The following is a 17,880-nucleotide window of genomic DNA, read 5'->3' on the forward strand; positions in this document are numbered from 1 at the left end:
ACAGGTGCATAAAAGTGGTTGGACTATACTTGTGGTTTATTTCAGTTCATTTTGAAGTGGTAGAATTTTACTACTCTGAAAAGCATTAAACAGTGGGTTGATTTTTACGCAATTAGCTTTGTGTAAGAATAAAAGAACCTTTTTTTAACAGCGGGCCTCAAAGTCTTGTCACTGAGTTTATTTCACTTGTCATTTGTGCATTTTACCTTTGAAATGTCAGTTTACATCCTCTCGGGTTTTGGTGTCAGCTACCTTCTTTTGTCGTTGAGTAAGATAAATTAGTAGAAGCAGATTTAAAAAAAATAAAAATAAAAAGAATCTTAATTTTTCTGTTTTATTTCTATTGTCTACAAGGCTTATGAGATCAATCTGCATTTGAGAGGGAGAGAAAGGATGTAAGCCAAATATTATTTCAAAACTTAAATGCCCTGGACAAACTTCGAAACGCTTAAAAAAATCCAGTCTACAGGGACCACTGCAAAAACTGTAATTGACAGAATATTGTTTTTATCCAAACAGTTCTGCACACACAGCCATTGCACTCTAGCCTCGGGGCTCACTGTTCAACTGCTGACAGATAAACTCCAGCTGGGAACATTTTTATTATATATATGTGTGTGTGTGTGTGTGTGTGTGTGAATAAATTGGCAAAATTATATTCTAAGTGTTTCTCACATTTGGTAAATTTCCATTGATTTATCCACAGTCAAAGATTTGGATGAATAATTGACGGTATTTGGCGATCATGTATGAGTTTCTTTTTAGTTTTCTGGTGTATGACATATTTGTGTGTTTTTGTATGTGCGTTACCATCTGTGTATGTGTAAGTGAAACTTTTAAGTATCCTGATTCTTTTTTTTTCATTGACTGGGCTGTTCTAAGAAGGCATGCTTATCACAAGCCCTCAGGGCACCCGTGCTAATCCCCGGGAAAAGATGACATCAAATGGAAGCAGAGCAAGGGATTATGGGGGATGTTGTGGAGCATGATCAACTGCCACTGAGAACTGGATGGACAGGAAGGAATTCTTCCCAGGTGAGACTAAACACAGCCCAAATATAATATGGAATACGATGAAAACAAAACCAGCGTATGAATTAACCATTACATGAAGACGCTTCACCACTGCGAAATGAAGCAGGCTACTGCATTAATTTTAATCAGAGCAACAGGAGTAAGTTAAGGCTGGATAGCACTTTTCCCACTGCAACCAGTCACTACAGTATGCTTAAGTCAGTCAGCACTAACTCCAGTGCTTCTGTTAAGTCATAGAGAGCGCCAGGTACAATCTTTAATGCAATCCCTGTGAAACCAAGGTTTCGTATTTCACAGCAATTCACTGTGAACTGAGATTCACTTTCTCTGTTTACGCAGATAAAGATGTTGACTTTTGATGATGAAGCTAGCTGAAACTCTGCCAGTTGGATTTTTTGGATCGATATAGCAATGGAATTTCTGAGTTTGAAGCTTTGTTAATGCCATGCAGGCTGACTTACAGAGGAAGCATCTTTCATGAAAATGACAACGCTCCAGACACCTGGTGTGATATTTAAAATATCACTTGTGCTCACATTCTTTATTTTACCCTTTTTAATGCAGCATATTTGAAGCACTGCGGATCAGTACAGAGCAGTGTTCACAAAAGCGGTGCAGTGTTGAACTTCTCCAGACTTCACCTGACACATGTGCGTGTGATACAGAAATGTACCACCTTAGTAGGTTTTTAACCTGTCACCTCACTAGTCACCACAGTTAATTGCCCAGTGCCTTTATCGCTAGCAAGTCTGGATCCTGCACGTTCTATCCAAGCATCTCCCTTCCCTGAAAATGCATCTGAAGCATACTGACTAGCTTTGGGCTGCATGTGAGAGATTGTGGCCAATATCCTCACATGACTCCCCTGAAAGTTAATGTGTGAAAATGGCTCAGCAGTCACTCATATAGAGGACCCCCCTGAGAATTCACCCAACCTCGCAGTTCTCTTCATCTCGTTGATTATGGCCTGTAATCTTGGTATTTTAACTGACTGTTACTGTGTTGGTGAAAGCATCAAACACAGCATCAAACAGCAGAAAAAGGTATCCGGTGAACAAAGCGGCGGTTTAAAGAGAGGCGTTCAAATTCAGAGTAGACTGAGCAGAGTGTAAATACTGGACTTAGATTCATTGTGAATTCAAATAAATGCTAATGGTGCTCTGCATCTGTTGGATGTGTAAATGAGCAACTGTTTACCACATCAGATCAGAAGGTGATAATGTCAGTTGTGTGTTCACATCTTGATTCCAAACCAGTGTGGCCAAAAAACATCTCATTGCAGTATTAATGAATCATTTTTTAAACAACAAAGTTGGGCGAAAGTAAGATATTGTTAACATACCATTACAGCAATGTAATAAGTATTACTCTATGCTTGAAAAATTCCAAAATAACAAATAAATGCAAAATCATGCCTTGAATTTGTACTTGAGATGCTACTGCTTTCAGCTGTTTCTTTGCTCACAAGACCGGAGCGCCACAGAGGGTAGTTTCATACCTTTGTCGTGGCCCTGGGTCATTTCACCCATACGGTGTACATTTTAGGACATCGTCAGGTATCAGACAAAAAATTGTCAGGTGTCAGTTGTCAAAAAAAAAATTGTCAGGTATCAGAAAAAAAAGTCGTCAGGTGTCAGAAAAAAAGTCGTCAGGTGTCAGTTGTCAAAAAAAAAAAAGTCAGGTATCAGACAAAAAATTGTCAGGTGTCAGAAAAAAAGTTGTCAGGTGTCAGAACACAAGGTACCAGAGAGAAAATCTTCCTGCAGGTGGCGCTGTTGTCATGTCCCACCCGAATTGATTTCCAAATACGTCATCAACGTGTGACCGTGGGAGAGCGTAAGGTCATTGACCTCACCGGAGTTTTACCGTGGTTCAGGCTCCTAACGACACAAGGTAAGTTTAACTTTTTCTCCCGTTTGTTCATATTTTTGCCACAGTTGTGTTATATTAAGTTGCAGTTATGTTGTGAAAGTTACATATCAGAGACGGAAAGCCAGTTTTGTACGAAACCAAATCAGTACTATTTTTGTCTGGCTAATTCATTCTAGCTAGCGACAGTGGTGAAACGTGATTCAAATTTAAACTGTTCAGTAATTGTTTTGTATACATTTCAGCAAATGGACAAGCTGAAAGCTTACGAGCAGTTGCATTTGAATACTAATCCTATTTGAAGTAATACATTTCCAGTGGTAGACATGTTAGATTGTCACACCTGGCTATGCATTGTTTTATTAATATTATATATTGTCTTGATAGCTTGAAGGGGATGATGCCGGTTTCATATCACTGGACTTATCCATGGCAGTAGAGTACATCCATGCACAGAGAATCATTCACCAGGATATAAAGCCAGCAAATGTCATGGTAAGCCATATTGTATTTTTCTTTTTCTCCACTTTGTTTTTGAAGATCAAAATAAAAATAGTATATTATTTATTTAACTTTATTCTCTTCAGTCTATTAAACACTACATTTGAACAATGAGAAACTTTTCTGGCATATTCATATAAAGGATTTTTTTTTTAAAGTAAGAAGCCTTACATTGTTTCTTTAATAGTCCAATTTTTCTTTAATATGTTGGTTCTTGCACACCTACAAAATTCCCAAACATGTTGTAAGTTTAGGCTTTACAAACTGAAAGTTTCTATTATTTTATTAGTCTGTACCACTTGCTTAAGTGGAATGGGGATTAAAAAATGCACAGGACTATAAAACCGGGTTGGATCATTAACCAATCTGTTAATTTTAATGTTGGGTATAATAAACAATCTCAGAATAAATCTGCAGTGATTGGGTGATCTGGGTGCTAAAAGCTTTGAGGGGGGGGTTTTTTCCCCCCAATTATGAGCTGTGGTCTTTGGAATGACATTTTTGATAACATTTGTGAAATTTTAGACAACCTGGTAAGTTCTCATATGTATACCTTATAGGTTCACCACCCTTCTAAGAAGGCAGTCCTGACAGACTGGGGCATGGCAAACATAAGAGACACTGTGATGCTTCGTCAAGGGAGTAAGTTCACTGCCCAGGCTACTGGTCCAGCTGGTGGCACATATCTTTACATGGCCCCTGAATGCATACTGATGTTTGAAGAGGCCTCGTTCCAGACAGACATGTGGTCCCTCGGAGCCACATATCTGGAGATCCTGACGGGTTCCGCTCCGTGGATGGTTAAAAAACAAAGAGAACTGGCTGCACTAATGGCCACCAAAACCCCACCACATGCCCTATCACATCTCGGTGACAAAAACAGTTTTCTTGGTGGTTTGGTGAGCTATGACCCAGACTCAAGGCCTTCCGCATCTGATGTTGTTAAGTTTCTCAAGTCAGGCCTTGATCTTACGAGCCGATATGGCTACAAGTGGTAATGTTGCTACAGTCTGCAGTTCAAAAGTCTTTCAATGTGAATTATGTTCTACATTATTGTTAACAAAAGTTGTGGTAAATGAAACACTGAATCATTATGAAAGATGGCACCTTGTCAATTGTATTTCAACATTTTATTGTACATTTTGTTGGTCAGACAGTTTTCAAATTACCTGTTGATTTTAAACAAGGATAAATAAATGTTAACAAACACTGTTGTATGATTTTATTGGTCATTGGAAATGTTTACTGGTGCACCTTCCATCCTCTCTCTCTTCAGAAAGATGTATATGTCATTTGCCTCGGCAAACGTAGAAAGTGTAGGAACTGCATTTCTGTTCATGGCAGTTGTGAGCTCTTGGACTAGCATGAGGTATGCAGCAAGGCAACCATCAGGTGTGCAGGGAAACTGGCTGTTTTCTAAAATGTTCTGGCACATGTCTCTGAATTCCTGGTTTGCTACCAGTGAAGGCTCTTCCCTCTCACAGATTAATTGCTTGGCATAGTCTAAAAGGTCTGGGTCAACAATGTGCAGCACATTGCCATATCCTGCGAATGAAAGACAATATTGAAAATATGTTCACTTTGAATGTTAAAAATAAATGAATAATGACAAAGCTGTTCTAGAACCTGTATAAGAAGCAGTGTTTACAGATGTTATTACAGAAACTTAAAGATGGAAATATCACTCAAACATTTAGATAAATTTTTAGTTAAAGGTGTCAATATGAAGCCATTTTAGTATTGACAGTAGAAATTCAGAAATCTCTTATTGTACTACAAGTAGGCTTCTTCGGAAGACACAAAAGAGAAAGCACATTATAACAGTTTTACGCTCATTACACTGGCTTCCAGTATATTTTAGAAAATTCATTTTAAAATTTTAGTAATGACTTTCAATGCTCCGAATCGTGAAGCTCCTGCCTTAATTTCTGATCTTATAGAACCCCACGCTCCCTCTCCCAGCCTGTGATCATCTAATCAATGGCTGTTAGTAGTCCCACCAGAAGACCAGAGGCAAGAGATCTTCCAAAGCGGTGGCTCCCAGGTCATGGAATGCTCTGCCTCCATCATTACGTTTCCTTGATTGCATTTATTCTGTATGTTCGATTGTGCTGTTTTATGTTTATCTGTTTTATATTATTGTGAAGCCACTTTGTGGTTTTTATCCTGTGAAGAGTGCTATATCAAAGTAAAAGTAAACTAATGAAAGTTAAAAAACAAACAAAATAAAACCCCACAGGCTTTCAAATGACATACCAGGAGGTGGTGAGGTAAACAGAAGGTCGGGTTTCCCAAATGGACCAGGTGCATTGCGTTGCTTGCGGATGTCATGGGTGTTCCAAACTGTTTGCTCTGTTTTTAAGTCTCTTTGAAGCAGTGGCAAGTGTGAGTACTGCAAGCAGTTGCTATGAAAAAGGAGAATTAAAAAATTAATATGTTCATCTGCTTCTTTGAGGTAGAATAAGTAAAAGCTAAATTTTAATCAGTACTCAAAAAACAAAGGCATTCCTAGACCACATACTTTCATACTGCTGCTTGATTATTTTTCATGTCTAAAAATATTGACTTACATGTGCACAGGATTGTCCAGTTCAAGGATCCCAGACTCCATCATGGCCTACGCATGTTGTTTTGAAAAAGACACAAGTTGTGAAGGTGAGAATTTCATTAGTGAAAAGGTACAGATGTACATAAACACAGATTCTGGCCTTGTGTTTTCAGATAAACTAATCCATCGTATGTTTAACGAAATTTGGATGGCTACTCTTTGTTAATAGGTTTTACAGGTGAAAGATTTGCTTTACCTCAAATGTTGTCAGCCATTTCTTAATCCATGTCCGCTTTAAAATACTGTTGAAACATTCAGCTCTCTAAACAACAGAAACATGACATTATCAGTTTTGTTGTCAGGTTGTTACTTTAGAAATAGTCATTTACCAGCTTAAAGACATACCTGGTTGTGCACTGATGTCCCCATTCTGAAGCACCTCCATGCCTGATTCCCAAGATCTCGCATGTGAAATGCCATCTGCATTTGACCCACAACAAGGTTCTCCTTTCCTCTGTCCCCCCGAATCATTTGAGGACAGCCTAAAGACACAAACTGAAGATAATTAGTGAATGATGAAAAAATAAATTTATTAACAAAATGTAATCTTTTTTAACCCCCCATTTTTTAGTATATTGCATACCACCCTGTTCTTGAACAGCCTCAAAGAAGTATCTGGCCACAAAGTTTTGCTTGCGGTTGGATGTGCCCACCTTTAGCCATAGAACCTTCCTGGAAAATCTGAAAAGAAAGAAACAGAAAAGTGGCCACTTGTACATATGATTTAATCATGTTTTGGCACTATGTTTGGTTTTTGTTACATTCCCCAAGAGTATGCTGGTTTTCCATTGTATTATGTCTAGGCGTTGTTTCTGGTTCCTCCGGCCATTTTGACTGCCATAGTTGTGTAGGCTTACATGCCTTTGGAATTGAATGTGACTCTTGACTGTGTTCAGACTGACGCGAGGGGAGAGCTGCCTTTTGTTTTGTAATCCCTTGTATTCTCCTGTTTATGTGTTGGTTAGGTAGGTTATCGTAAATTGTACATTTTATTTTCTTTGGAGTTAAATTCTGTTTACTTTATATCAGGGATGTTTTGTTTGTTGTGTTGGTCTTGGCCCTCCCTGAAATTAACTGCCAGTCTGAAATGGAACTTTAAGACTAGCAGGAAATAAGCCTTTTAAAAACCGCCATCTTGAATCCTCCTTCACTATTCATACTTTATCTTGGTCCCTTACGGTGTGTTCACACCGAACGCGATGGACGCGAATAGAGCGTCAGGTTTACATGTAAAGTCAATGGAAAGGCGCGATGACGCGCGATTGCTGGTCCCGCGAAAATTCGGAAGCAGATTTGCGTCGCGAAAACGCCAAAACGCGTGAAACGCGCGTCAGTGTAGCGCGTCTGGCGCGCGAATAAAACCACGCGCGTGAGTTTTTGTGTTGCATTTTGTGCATACGCGCGTTTCGTGTCTACCGCTCGAGTTGGAAAAATCTGAACTCCAGCGTCAAATCGCGCCGCGACAACCAATCAGGAGCCTGGTGACGTGGCTGTTACCTAGGTCAAAGGGGCAGATCCAGCCAAAGCCTTTCATACTTCAATGGAGGGGAAGGCTAATCAATGCGGTAGCAAACAACTCGGAGCTGTACAACACCAGCTGCTTTCAGTACCGAGACAGGAATAAAAAGGACCGAGCTTGGAGGAAGATATGTGAAGAGATCGGGCAACCTGGTAAGTTCATTCATTTCTCTTTTGAAAGTTTTCACTGACCCGGGGAAGCCGCACAAAAGCTAGCAAGCCACCGCTATTTTCCCACTGACGTACAAATACCGTTCTGCTTTTATGCATGTTGTCATTTAGGAATATATTTTATTGTTTATTAATAAACAGCACACAGTGGTCCCGCTGTTCATCCGTCACTGCTTTGCTTTTTCGCTGATTTTTTATTGCACAGTACAGCATTGCATTCTGCAGCCTGATTGACAAATCTCCTGCGCTTGCCAAATTTATCACGTTTGGTTTTGATAACCATCGCGTCCAATAGAAAAAACAGCACAAAAACACCCATAACTATGAGCCTCATTCGGAAATAGACACCTGCACCGTGAGGGAAAAAGGCGCACGAAAGTGGCGGGCAGATGAAGACAAACCGCGGCATAATAATACTTTTACGTTTTGCAATCTACAAAGGTTTGCACTTTGAGAATCAATTGTGAGAACTGTGACCAGGGGCTAGTTATTCTGAGAACCCCTGCAATAAATGAGGGACCACTGTCTACTCTACGATTATTATATCCAACCTGTTAACATTTAATACTGTATTGATAGAACCAACTGATTCTGCAGCAGAGCATCCCCAGTCCCTGAGCTCCTGCTGCTGCACCCACAGATATGTACAGCAAGCACTGATACCTTTTTAGTCGGTGGGATTCCCTTGTGATCACCTTTACTAAATATCTACAACCAATCTGATTATATCCTGTTATTGTTTTTTTTTTTTTCAATGTTGAAATTAAAATCTAGTAGCAGCCTTCTCATTTCTTTGTGTTTTGTGCTGTTTTACAGGCCCACAGAGGAGGACGGCTCCGAGGCAGATGAGGGACGGGTCCCAGGACGGTCCATCGGCGGTGGAGCTGGCCACCCTGGAGTCCCTGAAGAGGCCACACCAGTCTCCAATGGAGCATTTCCTCCTCAGCCTTGTTCCTGCTCTGGAGAGCAGCTGGTCCTTTTTATTCCTGTCTCTCTGTAAATTCTTATATTTTATATATTTATGTTTAATGTTTTTCTGTTTGAGACTTTTAATATTATTTCAAATAAATGTTTATAATGACTAATGTCTCAGTTCTACTACACAGCAAATGTTGGCACACAACTTGACACATGTAGAATTTATTTCATATTATACTAATGACAAAATATACTGATACAGTGGGATGCAGAAGTTTGGGCAACCTTGTTAATAGACATTATTTTCCTGTATAAATCGTTGGTTGTTACAATAAAAAATGTCAGTTAAATATCATACAGGAGACACACACAGTGATATTTGAGAAGTGAAAAGAAGTTTACTGGATTTACAGAAAGTGTGCAATAATTGTTTAAACAAAATCAAGCAGGTGCATCAATTTGGGCACCACAAAAAAGAAATGAAATGAATATTTAGTGTATATCAATGTGTGTGTCTCCTATATGATATATGGGGTGCCTTTGTCTGGATGTGCTTCCCATCCAGAGCTGCACAGCACAGAGGAAAGTTCCAGCGCTCCTGGAATCCCTCTGTGATGGACCGCCAGTCTCCAGGTGAAGGCACAGCCATGAAGTCGTCCACTAGACAGTCCCAGATGGACGTCGCTGCCTGGGGGGTGATCTGGCTCACCGTGGACACACCGACTCTGAAACTGAACGCGATGGTCCTGAAGGAGTCCCCGGTGACAAGGAACCTGGACAAAATTGTTCAAAATCAGTATTATGTGTACTGCAGTTACAAAATACATTATTCAAATTCCAAAATACTTTTGTGATGTCAGATTTAAATCACAAAACTTAAATCTTACATAAAACATTTTGTAATTATAAGGATAATTACAAAATGTATATTAGATAATATCTAAAACAGTTGTTTTGTTTTAACTTTAACATATCATAATTTGATTGGTAGCAACTTTCACAACTACAGTGAGCCAATCACTCATAATTCCTAAACATGTCAATCAGGTAGGAATGAAGTGAGACATTAATAGAAATAAAGAGTTGTGTGTTGACATGTAGCCCTTTCCTTGCTTAAATCATTAATATTTTTGAAAAATTAATCTGTGATAAGACAGCTTATCAAGATAGAACCATGTAACTAGAGATGAACCAAACTGTTCACAGTTTTATCTAACTCTGTTTTAATAAAGGCTGTGACCCCTGCTATAGAGTCTGACAGCTGCAGGGATTATATACAAATATTCAACTATCCCAGAATCAAACCAGGTCTAAATAAAAAGGAGTGAGTATCACTACAAAGGTTAACTCAGTGGTCCTAATGCTACAGTTTGATATCAGCAAACACCGAGCGCATACATTGATGTGACACCACAGCCATGCTATCATGCAAACACTGATAACAGCATAAATCGAATTAAATCGGGACTTGATGAGACCTTCTGAGTATCACTAGAAATATTATAAAGAGTCGTCTCTGTACCACAGTTTGCTTTCAGTAAACACCGACAGCATTCACTGTTAGCATAGCACATCCATGTTAGCAGTGTATAACTGGATGGATTAGCATATTAGCACAGATATCAATAAAGGACTACCGTATTAAATAGTTTTACTAACCTCAGGCAGACGGACAGGCGCTCTGCAGGTGGGATTGAGCGTCTGTAGTTGGTGTCTAGGCGGGCGATGCTGGGACCGACGAGGGAAAGCAGGTCCTCAAACTGGCCGACGGTGATAGCGCTGGAATCGGCCGTCATCCAGGCGCAGCTCCTGGAGCAAGTGGTGAAACTCACCAAACTGCTCATGCCTCTGGAGGACCTGATGGACCCAGGTACGGCGAGGACGTCTTTTACCCTGCTGCTCTGCTCTCCACAGTACATAGAGAAGGGAGACTCTCTCTTCAAGCGCTAGCTCGATAGCTGCCATCTTGCAAAGATACCGGTCTGGCACAACTCCCTCCCACATTCCTCCCACATTTCCGGTTCACGATGGATTTTTCTTCGACACGCGTTGAGACGCGAATGTACACGCGTCAAATTAGGGGCGTTTGGGGCGTTTTATTCGCGTCCATCGCGTTCGGTGTGAACACACCGTTAGACCAGGCTTGGCCAAATCCAGACCTCGAGGGCCAGTGTCCTGCATGTTTTAGATATCACCCTGGGTAAACACACTTGAATAAAATGATTAGTTCATTACCAGGCCTCTGGAGAACTACAAAACATGTTGTGAGGGTAATTTAGCCATTTGAATCAGCTGTGGATCAAGGACACATCTAAAACCTGCAGGACACCGGCCCTCGAGGCCTGGACTTGCCCATCCCTGCCCTAGACTACTCAGGAGAGATAACACCTCAGTTTACCGCACATCCTTATCTTGAAGCAACTTTGTACTATCACTGAATATAATAAATTAAGTAGCGAATGCCATATTCAAACCTACCCATCAATCCCCAAATGTATCCACATTCCAAAGAACTTCAGTTTATCATTGCCTATATGAAACAACAAATAATAATTACAATTTGTTTCAACAGAAGTACCATCAAAACATGTTTGGAAGGTTAATTGAAAAGATAAAATAAATACCATCAATGTGCCGTGTGTCATTTGGACCACGGCTGATGTAATTCCGACGGGGAATTTTCTTCTTTCCAGGAGATCTCCTCTGAAGACCACTTGCATCCATATACCTCATTATATTAGCAACATCGTCTCTACAGTAACAATAGATTTTACTCAACAGTAAAACAAGAGAACACTTGATCATATACACACTATTTAACCAACCTGTAACAAGGCCGCACTCCTCTGACATCCCTTACCCGCTTTACCATTGCCCTGATTCCTTGTTCAGGAGACCACTGTTTCATCTCACTCTAAAAAACAAACAAACAGACAATTGAATGTTTTTTTTTTTTTTAAATCACTACAGAAAATAACATTTATTGTTTCTACAATAGCTCATGACACAGACTTCAGGAAAATATATATTTTTTGCACTGATGTTTTAACGCTTACCTCCACAGCTTTGTGGATTTCAGTAAAAGGTCGTTGGGGGCATCTTCGCTTCAACCCTAGAAGTTTTAAAACTCATCTCAGATGCCTCTCACTGTTAAAAGACAACACAGACTTACATTATATTAAATGCAAACTGCATGTTTTGTCATTTTAGAGAGTTGTCACGGAAACTGTTGAAATGCAGACTTACCTTATTTTATGCCCATATGAATTCAGTGCACAGCTGATTTCCTTTTGTTTTAAGCCTTTGTTGAACAATGTTATTATCATCATATCTTGAAAGGTTAAGTGTAACAACAACAGTCTAATTGATCACCCACCTCTTACACTGAACATAAGTAATTAACCAGTAAAGTACTAAATCTTTTTATGTGGCAATTACACTAAAAGCATCGTCTATTCAGTGCCCACAAATAAAACATGTGTAGCAAAAAATACACTTCTTTGATATGAAAGAGGTGAACAGTAGTTAATAAATAAGTTGTACTTTAGTCATTTATTTTTAATGCTCTTTTTTTAATAAAAAAAAAAAAGTATTTTTGGTACAGTCATGGGAACCAGCCAGAGTCGGATACTCCTTTCATCATCGTCAGATGACATATTGCAGCAAAGTCTAAAAACAACAACAGAAAAAAACATATCGGGATCAAAAAATATCCCGACAGTAGCAATATAGAAAAGAGAAATAAAGAAAAAGAGCGACAGAAAGGATGCAGGCTGCTCGTGAGCTTTCAGCTTGTCCATTTGCTGAAATGTATACAAAACAATTACTGAACAGTTTAAATTTGAATCACGTTTCACCACTGTCGCTAGCTAGAATGAATTAGCCAGACAAAAATAGTACTGATTTGGTTTCGTACAAAACTGGCTTTCCGTCTCTGATATGTAACTTTCACAACATAACTGCAACTTAATATAACACAACTGTGGCAAAAATATGAACAAAAGGGAGAAAAAGTTAAACTTACCTTGTGTCGTTAGGAGCCTGAACCACGGTAAAACTCCGGTGAGGTCAATGACCTTACGCTCTCCCACGGTCACACGTTGATGACATATTTGGAAATCAATTCGGGTGGGACATGACAACAGCGCCACCTGCAGGAAGATTTTCTCTCTGGTACCTTGTGTTCTGATACCTGACAATTTTTTTTTGACAACTGACACCTGACAATTTTTTTTCTGACACCTGACAATTTTTTTTCTGACACCTGACAATTTTTTTTCTGATACCTGACTTTTTTTTTTTTGACAACTGACACCTGACAATTTTTTTTCTGACACCTGACAATTTTTTGTCTGATACCTGACAATTTTTTTTTTTGACAACTGACACCTGACAATTTTTTTTCTGACACCTGACAATTTTTTTTCTGATACCTGACTTTTTTTTTTCTGACACCTGACAATTTTTTTTCTGACACCTGACAATTTTTTGTCTGATACCTGACGATGTCCTAAAATGTACACCGTACACCCAGCGTTTTGAGTTTTTGTCATTTTTTATTATGGTTTATGTTTAAGTCCACTTTGTTAGTCTTGAGTTTATTCTAAAGTGCCAAGATTGTTCTGTTTAGCTTTTGATTATTAGATTCCCTCTTATGTGTTTTCCCTGTGTCTCTTTGTGTGTGTCTGTGTTCATACTTGTGTTCTTGTGTCTAGCTTCCTTCTTTGTGTTTCATTCTTAATCCATGTTTTCCCAGTCATGTCTCTGTGTGTCTGTCTGCGTCTCTGGGCATGTTACTGTTACTTCCTGTTTTACTTTGGTAGTCTCCTGCCTGTGCGCTGTGTTTTGTTTTGCTTCTCTTACTTTTAAGGTACCTCGTCTCATGTGTTATGTTCAGTGTTGGGTAAGTTACTTTAAATTAGTAACTTAGTTACATTACTAGTTACTTCTATCAAAAGTAACTCAGTTACTTCAAGTTACTCGTTACTCTCAGAGTAACTAGTTACTAGGGAAAGTAACTGTGGTTTTACTCAGAATTCTCTTGTTAATGTATTGCTTCTGTAACTGGATACCCAGCCAGACTGGCAGTCGTCTAGCTTGCTTACTTGCCACAAGTGCACTGTGCCACCTACCAATAGAAAGGGAAAAATAATCTGCATATTTCCACAAGAGAAATCCCACACCTGGACCGTCGTTGTTCGCCGCCATGATTCTAGCCTACGTCACAGCGTCATGTGCGCTTTTTGTTGTAAGATTCAGATAATTATTTTTTAAAAGCGAGACATTTTAAATGAGAATAAGAAAGAAAAGTACTTCTTTGTGCCCCCCTCTCCCTGTTAATGCCCCACCTGCCCCCCCTGGCAACACTTTGCTAGATCCGCCCCTGCACAGTTACCAGCTGTCAGCTGCTTAGAAAAGGATTCTGGTGTTATTTGTCTCTCAGAAACAGCTCATAACTTCCCTTCAACTCATTCATGTCACCTAAAAGGTAAACCTGTTTCTCCATCACCTGTTCAGCTCTGATGGTTCAGTAAGGACATCTCCTGGTTTCATCTTCATGTTTCCCAGATAACCAAACGATATCATGACCAGCAGGTTTTACAGCTGTGGCTCCAGCAAACATCAGCTGATACTAGAAATTAATATTAAATAAATTCTAACAACAGCTGATCAAGCTTAAACGTGCTGCTGTTGTTTAACGCGACATCCGCTTGTTTCCTCTTTCTGGCGCAAAGTGAGCGATAAACAAACAAGAGAGAAAAGCCGATCAGCTGATCATTGATCAGTTTCATGATTGAAGTAGCAGCAGGAGAGGGAGGGGAGAGAATGAGAGAAGAAGAGACAGCTGACAGTGTAAAGACACAGAATAAATCCAGCTTTGTGCCTTTTTCATTGTAGCTGAAGTCCGGGACAAACTGTGTTTCTTTTCACCTCAATACGAAATGCTTGATATTTTCTCTGAATACGAGACGATTCTGTTTTTTAGGGGACGGTTGGAAACTCTAATAATTAACCTTATGAACAAAATAAAGTTCAACATCAGTATCAAAGCACCACCCAGCTGTATAGAAACTCTGTCATGCTAGCTAGTACCCAGTACGAAAAAGTCAGCATAACGAAAATAAACTCCACCTAAACTTGGTTTATATCTGACCCAGATGGACTGCAGGTCATAACTTCTTACCTGAAGTTCAGTTCACCTGACGCTCGGACCGGCGGCCGCCTCGGGTCTCTGCTCCTGCCTCCGGTTTCCCTTTCCCTCATCCACCTGCTGGCTTCCACCACTTGCTAATGTTATTGAAACTGTGGAAGCTCCACGATAGCCACCACACGAAGTAACGAATAACGATCCTATCTAAATCCCAGTAACGATTAACACGTTCCTGATTTTGGCATAATTACTAGTTACCGTGCTCGTTACACAATAATAATGTAGTTACTGTAACGCGTTACTTAATAACGCGTTAGTCCCAACACTGCTCCACACACAGTTCATGACAACCTTATGCCCTTCCTGTATCTGCTCCTAGTCTTAAACCAGAAACATTACACGTTTTAGGTAAATATGTATACCACTACCACATGGAGTAGCTTGTGAGTGGCAAACTGGAGACAGAACAGATTTTTGCAATTAATCTGATATCGTGTTATTATTTTTGACTGATGTTGTCATCTGTGGCATCACAAGGAGATTTCTGCATTCCTTAACAAGACTTAAAAAGCAACAGTATATCATTGGTAAGCTAACTAAACCAGTAAGGCACTGAAGAGTGGATTGCAATTTTGCCTTTTTAAAACTGCCAGTGTTCCATGTCTCCTCCTGGTGTTATCAAGTTCAGCTTGGTGGGTTTTCTGTAATCTTGCTGACAGACAGACAGACAGACAATGCTACAGCAGAGGAATAAATCACAGCTGAACTTTTTCTCCTGTAACCCGAGCTTACCACTAGTCCTAGCTTGGAACGCATTAATAATTCCCCTTTTGAAGCTGATCTAATGAGCAGAAACACTCGTGTTGTTAAATATTTGTCTCATTCTTTTCTCTAATTACACATTAATGGGCCCATGCTGGGTTCATTTGTTGCAATGTGGGCAGCAGTAAATAATGGCTCTTTAGGGGTAGTTGCTGGAGACTCGCCTGATGTAGAAAGGGACTCGCCTATTGATCCAACCTTAAGTTATTCGACATGCGCTGAGAAATACTGCTGCATGTCAGCTCACTGTTGAACTTTTCAGTGAAGGTCTTTATTTATCAGTGTCTGCAGTAATCAATCTAATTCAAGTGTACAGCTGCTCCTGGACTTCTACCAAAGATGCTACGAAGGAAACAGGCAAATTAAATAAGGCTGTGTATTATCTAAAACCAGATGATAGGACCGGGGCAGATATCTTCTTGTATATGATACATTTTTTGTGTGTGTGTGTTTAAACACAAAAGACAAAACACAAAGAGGAAATATTTGATAATCCCCTTTCAAAAATGTTATTATCTATCATTTTAAAACTAGTCCTTGAGATTAAACTGAGATTGTATGGTCTTTGTTTCTGTTCAGGTGATCCGCTGTCCCTGTTGACGTCATCATTTTTTAACAGTGCCTTCTAAAACATTATAATGCTAAAATTCCCAAATTTAAAAAAAGTGCTGACGTTGGGGAATGATTATAGTCATGGTTAAATGGAAATAATGCTAAGACGGGTGCTTAAACAGCTGATGTCGATTTTTCTTGGGTGGGCCATCTCTTTTCAGTCGGACTCATATGCTGCACATGCTTCATTAACTGATTTCCTTCATCTCCCCGGACACCTTTCGACTGCTCCCAGCGAGCGCATGTGAACTGATATATTTATGCCTGTGCATTTAATGCAGGAGTGAGAAGCAATAGCCTTGAACAGACCGCCTTGCTATTTCACAAACTATCACAAAAGTTCTACCACTAGGAATATCTCACTGCAGTCTGCCTTTCTATCTCGTCACATTAGAAATCTTCTTTAAAAGTTTTTCTTTGAATTCCAATGACCTTGGTGGGACAAAAAAAAGCAAACTAGTGCCCTTTTTCGCACCTGCCAACTAATCTAATAGGATATGAGCAGTAAAGAGACAAATCCAACCTCATCTCTTACCTAAAGTAGGTTAAAATAAATATTAAGATTATTTACAACCACTAATCAGCTCAGACCTGATTAAGAGAACCATGAGTGCACATCCTTCTTGGTCCCTGAACAATTGAACCGCAGAAATAATTGTAATCATCCTTAAGTGTCCTGGATTCTTATTACTGTTATGAACACTTGAACTGTAATGTTCCTCATAAATCATACCTCATTTCAGTGTCAGGGTGACCTGGTAATTAAGGAGATGATCCTTCAGCCAGGAGGATTGGGTTCAGGCCCTTCTGACAGCAACCTGCTGAAGAGCCCTTTTACAAATAATGTCAGAACTGTGCTGACATTATAGCCTGACACCCCCAAATGGGAAGACGACTCAAGCTTTGTGATTTAATAATATATCACTGTAGCTATCACAAATGAGAAATTTACCTATTACAGAAACTGAATACTTTTTTTTAACTTAATTGCATCCATCTCCATTTAGCTAAGCAATCAGTGTTAATGACTGTATCAAGAAAACGTGCAAAATATTTTGTTTCTCATGCGCGATCCTGGTTTCCACTTTTGTGTCGTTGTAAATTGAACCCCATTTCTTATATTGACCAGCATTAGAATTCTACATAGAGCTGTGTTGATGTGTATGTAGGAAAAACATATTACAGCACAATTCAAACACTAAGTTTGGAACAGCTTTATGTGTGCCGCTGCGCAAACACGGAGAATGTTTGCGTTTGCATAAAAAAAACCAAATTTGATCAATCAAGAAACAGCTGTAATAAAAAAAGAAAGCACACAGTAAATCGAACGCTCGCTTCAGATGCAGATAAAAATGGCGTTCGATATTTGCTTGTGCCATTTGCGAGAAAACGTTCCACCGAACTCAACTGCAGGTCATTATTTTGTTCATCAAACAGTCAAATATGAGTAAAAACTACAATATGTCACCTTGGCACAGAAGAATGGATAATTAAACTAAACAGTAATGAAATGTAGTGTACACTGACTTGAACACAGCACCTTAAACATCACCACCTTTTCATCATATATCACACACACATGCATGAATAACTTTGATGTCAATAAGGAGAGATCAAGTGAAAGTAATCAACATTATTTATTGATATAGAGACTCTGAGCACTGCTTGAAGATAA

General features: G+C 39.4%; 2 protein-coding genes and 1 long non-coding RNA gene across 3 annotated transcripts; 2 read left to right on the top strand and 1 right to left on the bottom strand.

Moving 5' to 3' along the window:
- Positions 1-966: 966 nt before the first annotated feature.
- Positions 967-4,957, top strand: LOC147338257 (uncharacterized). The gene is made up of 3 exons (XM_086309481.1): positions 967-1,035; positions 3,292-3,399; positions 3,966-4,957. Exons 1-3 carry the CDS (start codon positions 967-969, stop codon positions 4,401-4,403), a joined length of 615 nt encoding a protein of 204 aa, XP_086165607.1. The 3' UTR covers positions 4,404-4,957.
- LOC147338258 (uncharacterized) lies at positions 4,293-12,824 on the bottom strand. The gene is made up of 13 exons (XM_086260222.1): positions 12,645-12,824; positions 12,252-12,289; positions 11,867-11,951; positions 11,677-11,767; positions 11,446-11,534; positions 11,245-11,372; positions 11,099-11,150; positions 6,597-6,694; positions 6,359-6,495; positions 6,210-6,275; positions 5,976-6,022; positions 5,662-5,810; positions 4,293-4,950 (listed from the first exon to the last, which is right to left on the bottom strand). The coding sequence occupies exons 5-13, from the start codon at positions 11,526-11,528 to the stop codon at positions 4,628-4,630; spliced, it is 1,083 nt and encodes a 360-aa protein (XP_086116348.1). The 5' UTR covers positions 11,529-11,534; positions 11,677-11,767; positions 11,867-11,951; positions 12,252-12,289; positions 12,645-12,824; the 3' UTR covers positions 4,293-4,627.
- LOC147338259 (uncharacterized) lies at positions 7,430-8,787 on the top strand. The gene is made up of 2 exons (XR_015124521.1): positions 7,430-7,684; positions 8,519-8,787. It is a non-coding gene; the product is annotated as an uncharacterized LOC147338259 (long non-coding RNA).
- Positions 12,825-17,880: the final 5,056 nt, after the last annotated feature.

The sequence above is a fragment of the Aulonocara sp. 'chitande type north' Nkhata Bay genome, linkage group LG2 (genome assembly GCF_057382095.1).
Source record: "Aulonocara sp. 'chitande type north' Nkhata Bay isolate Kocher_YH1m ecotype deep benthic linkage group LG2, A_spYH_male_GT1.1, whole genome shotgun sequence".
NCBI classification, from domain to species: Eukaryota; Metazoa; Chordata; class Actinopteri; order Cichliformes; family Cichlidae; genus Aulonocara; species Aulonocara sp. 'chitande type north' Nkhata Bay.

Bases quoted from the DNA above. Each gene is read 5' to 3' on its own strand.
- LOC147338257 (XM_086309481.1), top strand. From the start codon at position 967: ATGGGGGATGTTGTGGAGCATGATCAACTGCCACTGAGAACTGGATGG. The intron at 1,036-3,291 runs GTGAGACTAAAC...TTGTCTTGATAG, and splicing joins CAGGAAGGAATTCTTCCCAG to CTTGAAGGGGATGATGCCGG. The intron at 3,400-3,965 runs GTAAGCCATATT...TATACCTTATAG, and splicing joins TAAAGCCAGCAAATGTCATG to GTTCACCACCCTTCTAAGAA.
- LOC147338258 (XM_086260222.1), bottom strand. From the start codon at position 11,528: ATGAAACAGTGGTCTCCTGAACAAGGAATCAGGGCAATGGTAAAGCGG. The intron at 6,695-11,098 runs GTAGGTTTGAAT...CTTTCTTTTCAG, and splicing joins ATACATTTGGGGATTGATGG to ATTTTCCAGGAAGGTTCTAT. The intron at 6,496-6,596 runs GTATGCAATATA...TTGTGTCTTTAG, and splicing joins GGCTGTTCAAGAACAGGGTG to GCTGTCCTCAAATGATTCGG.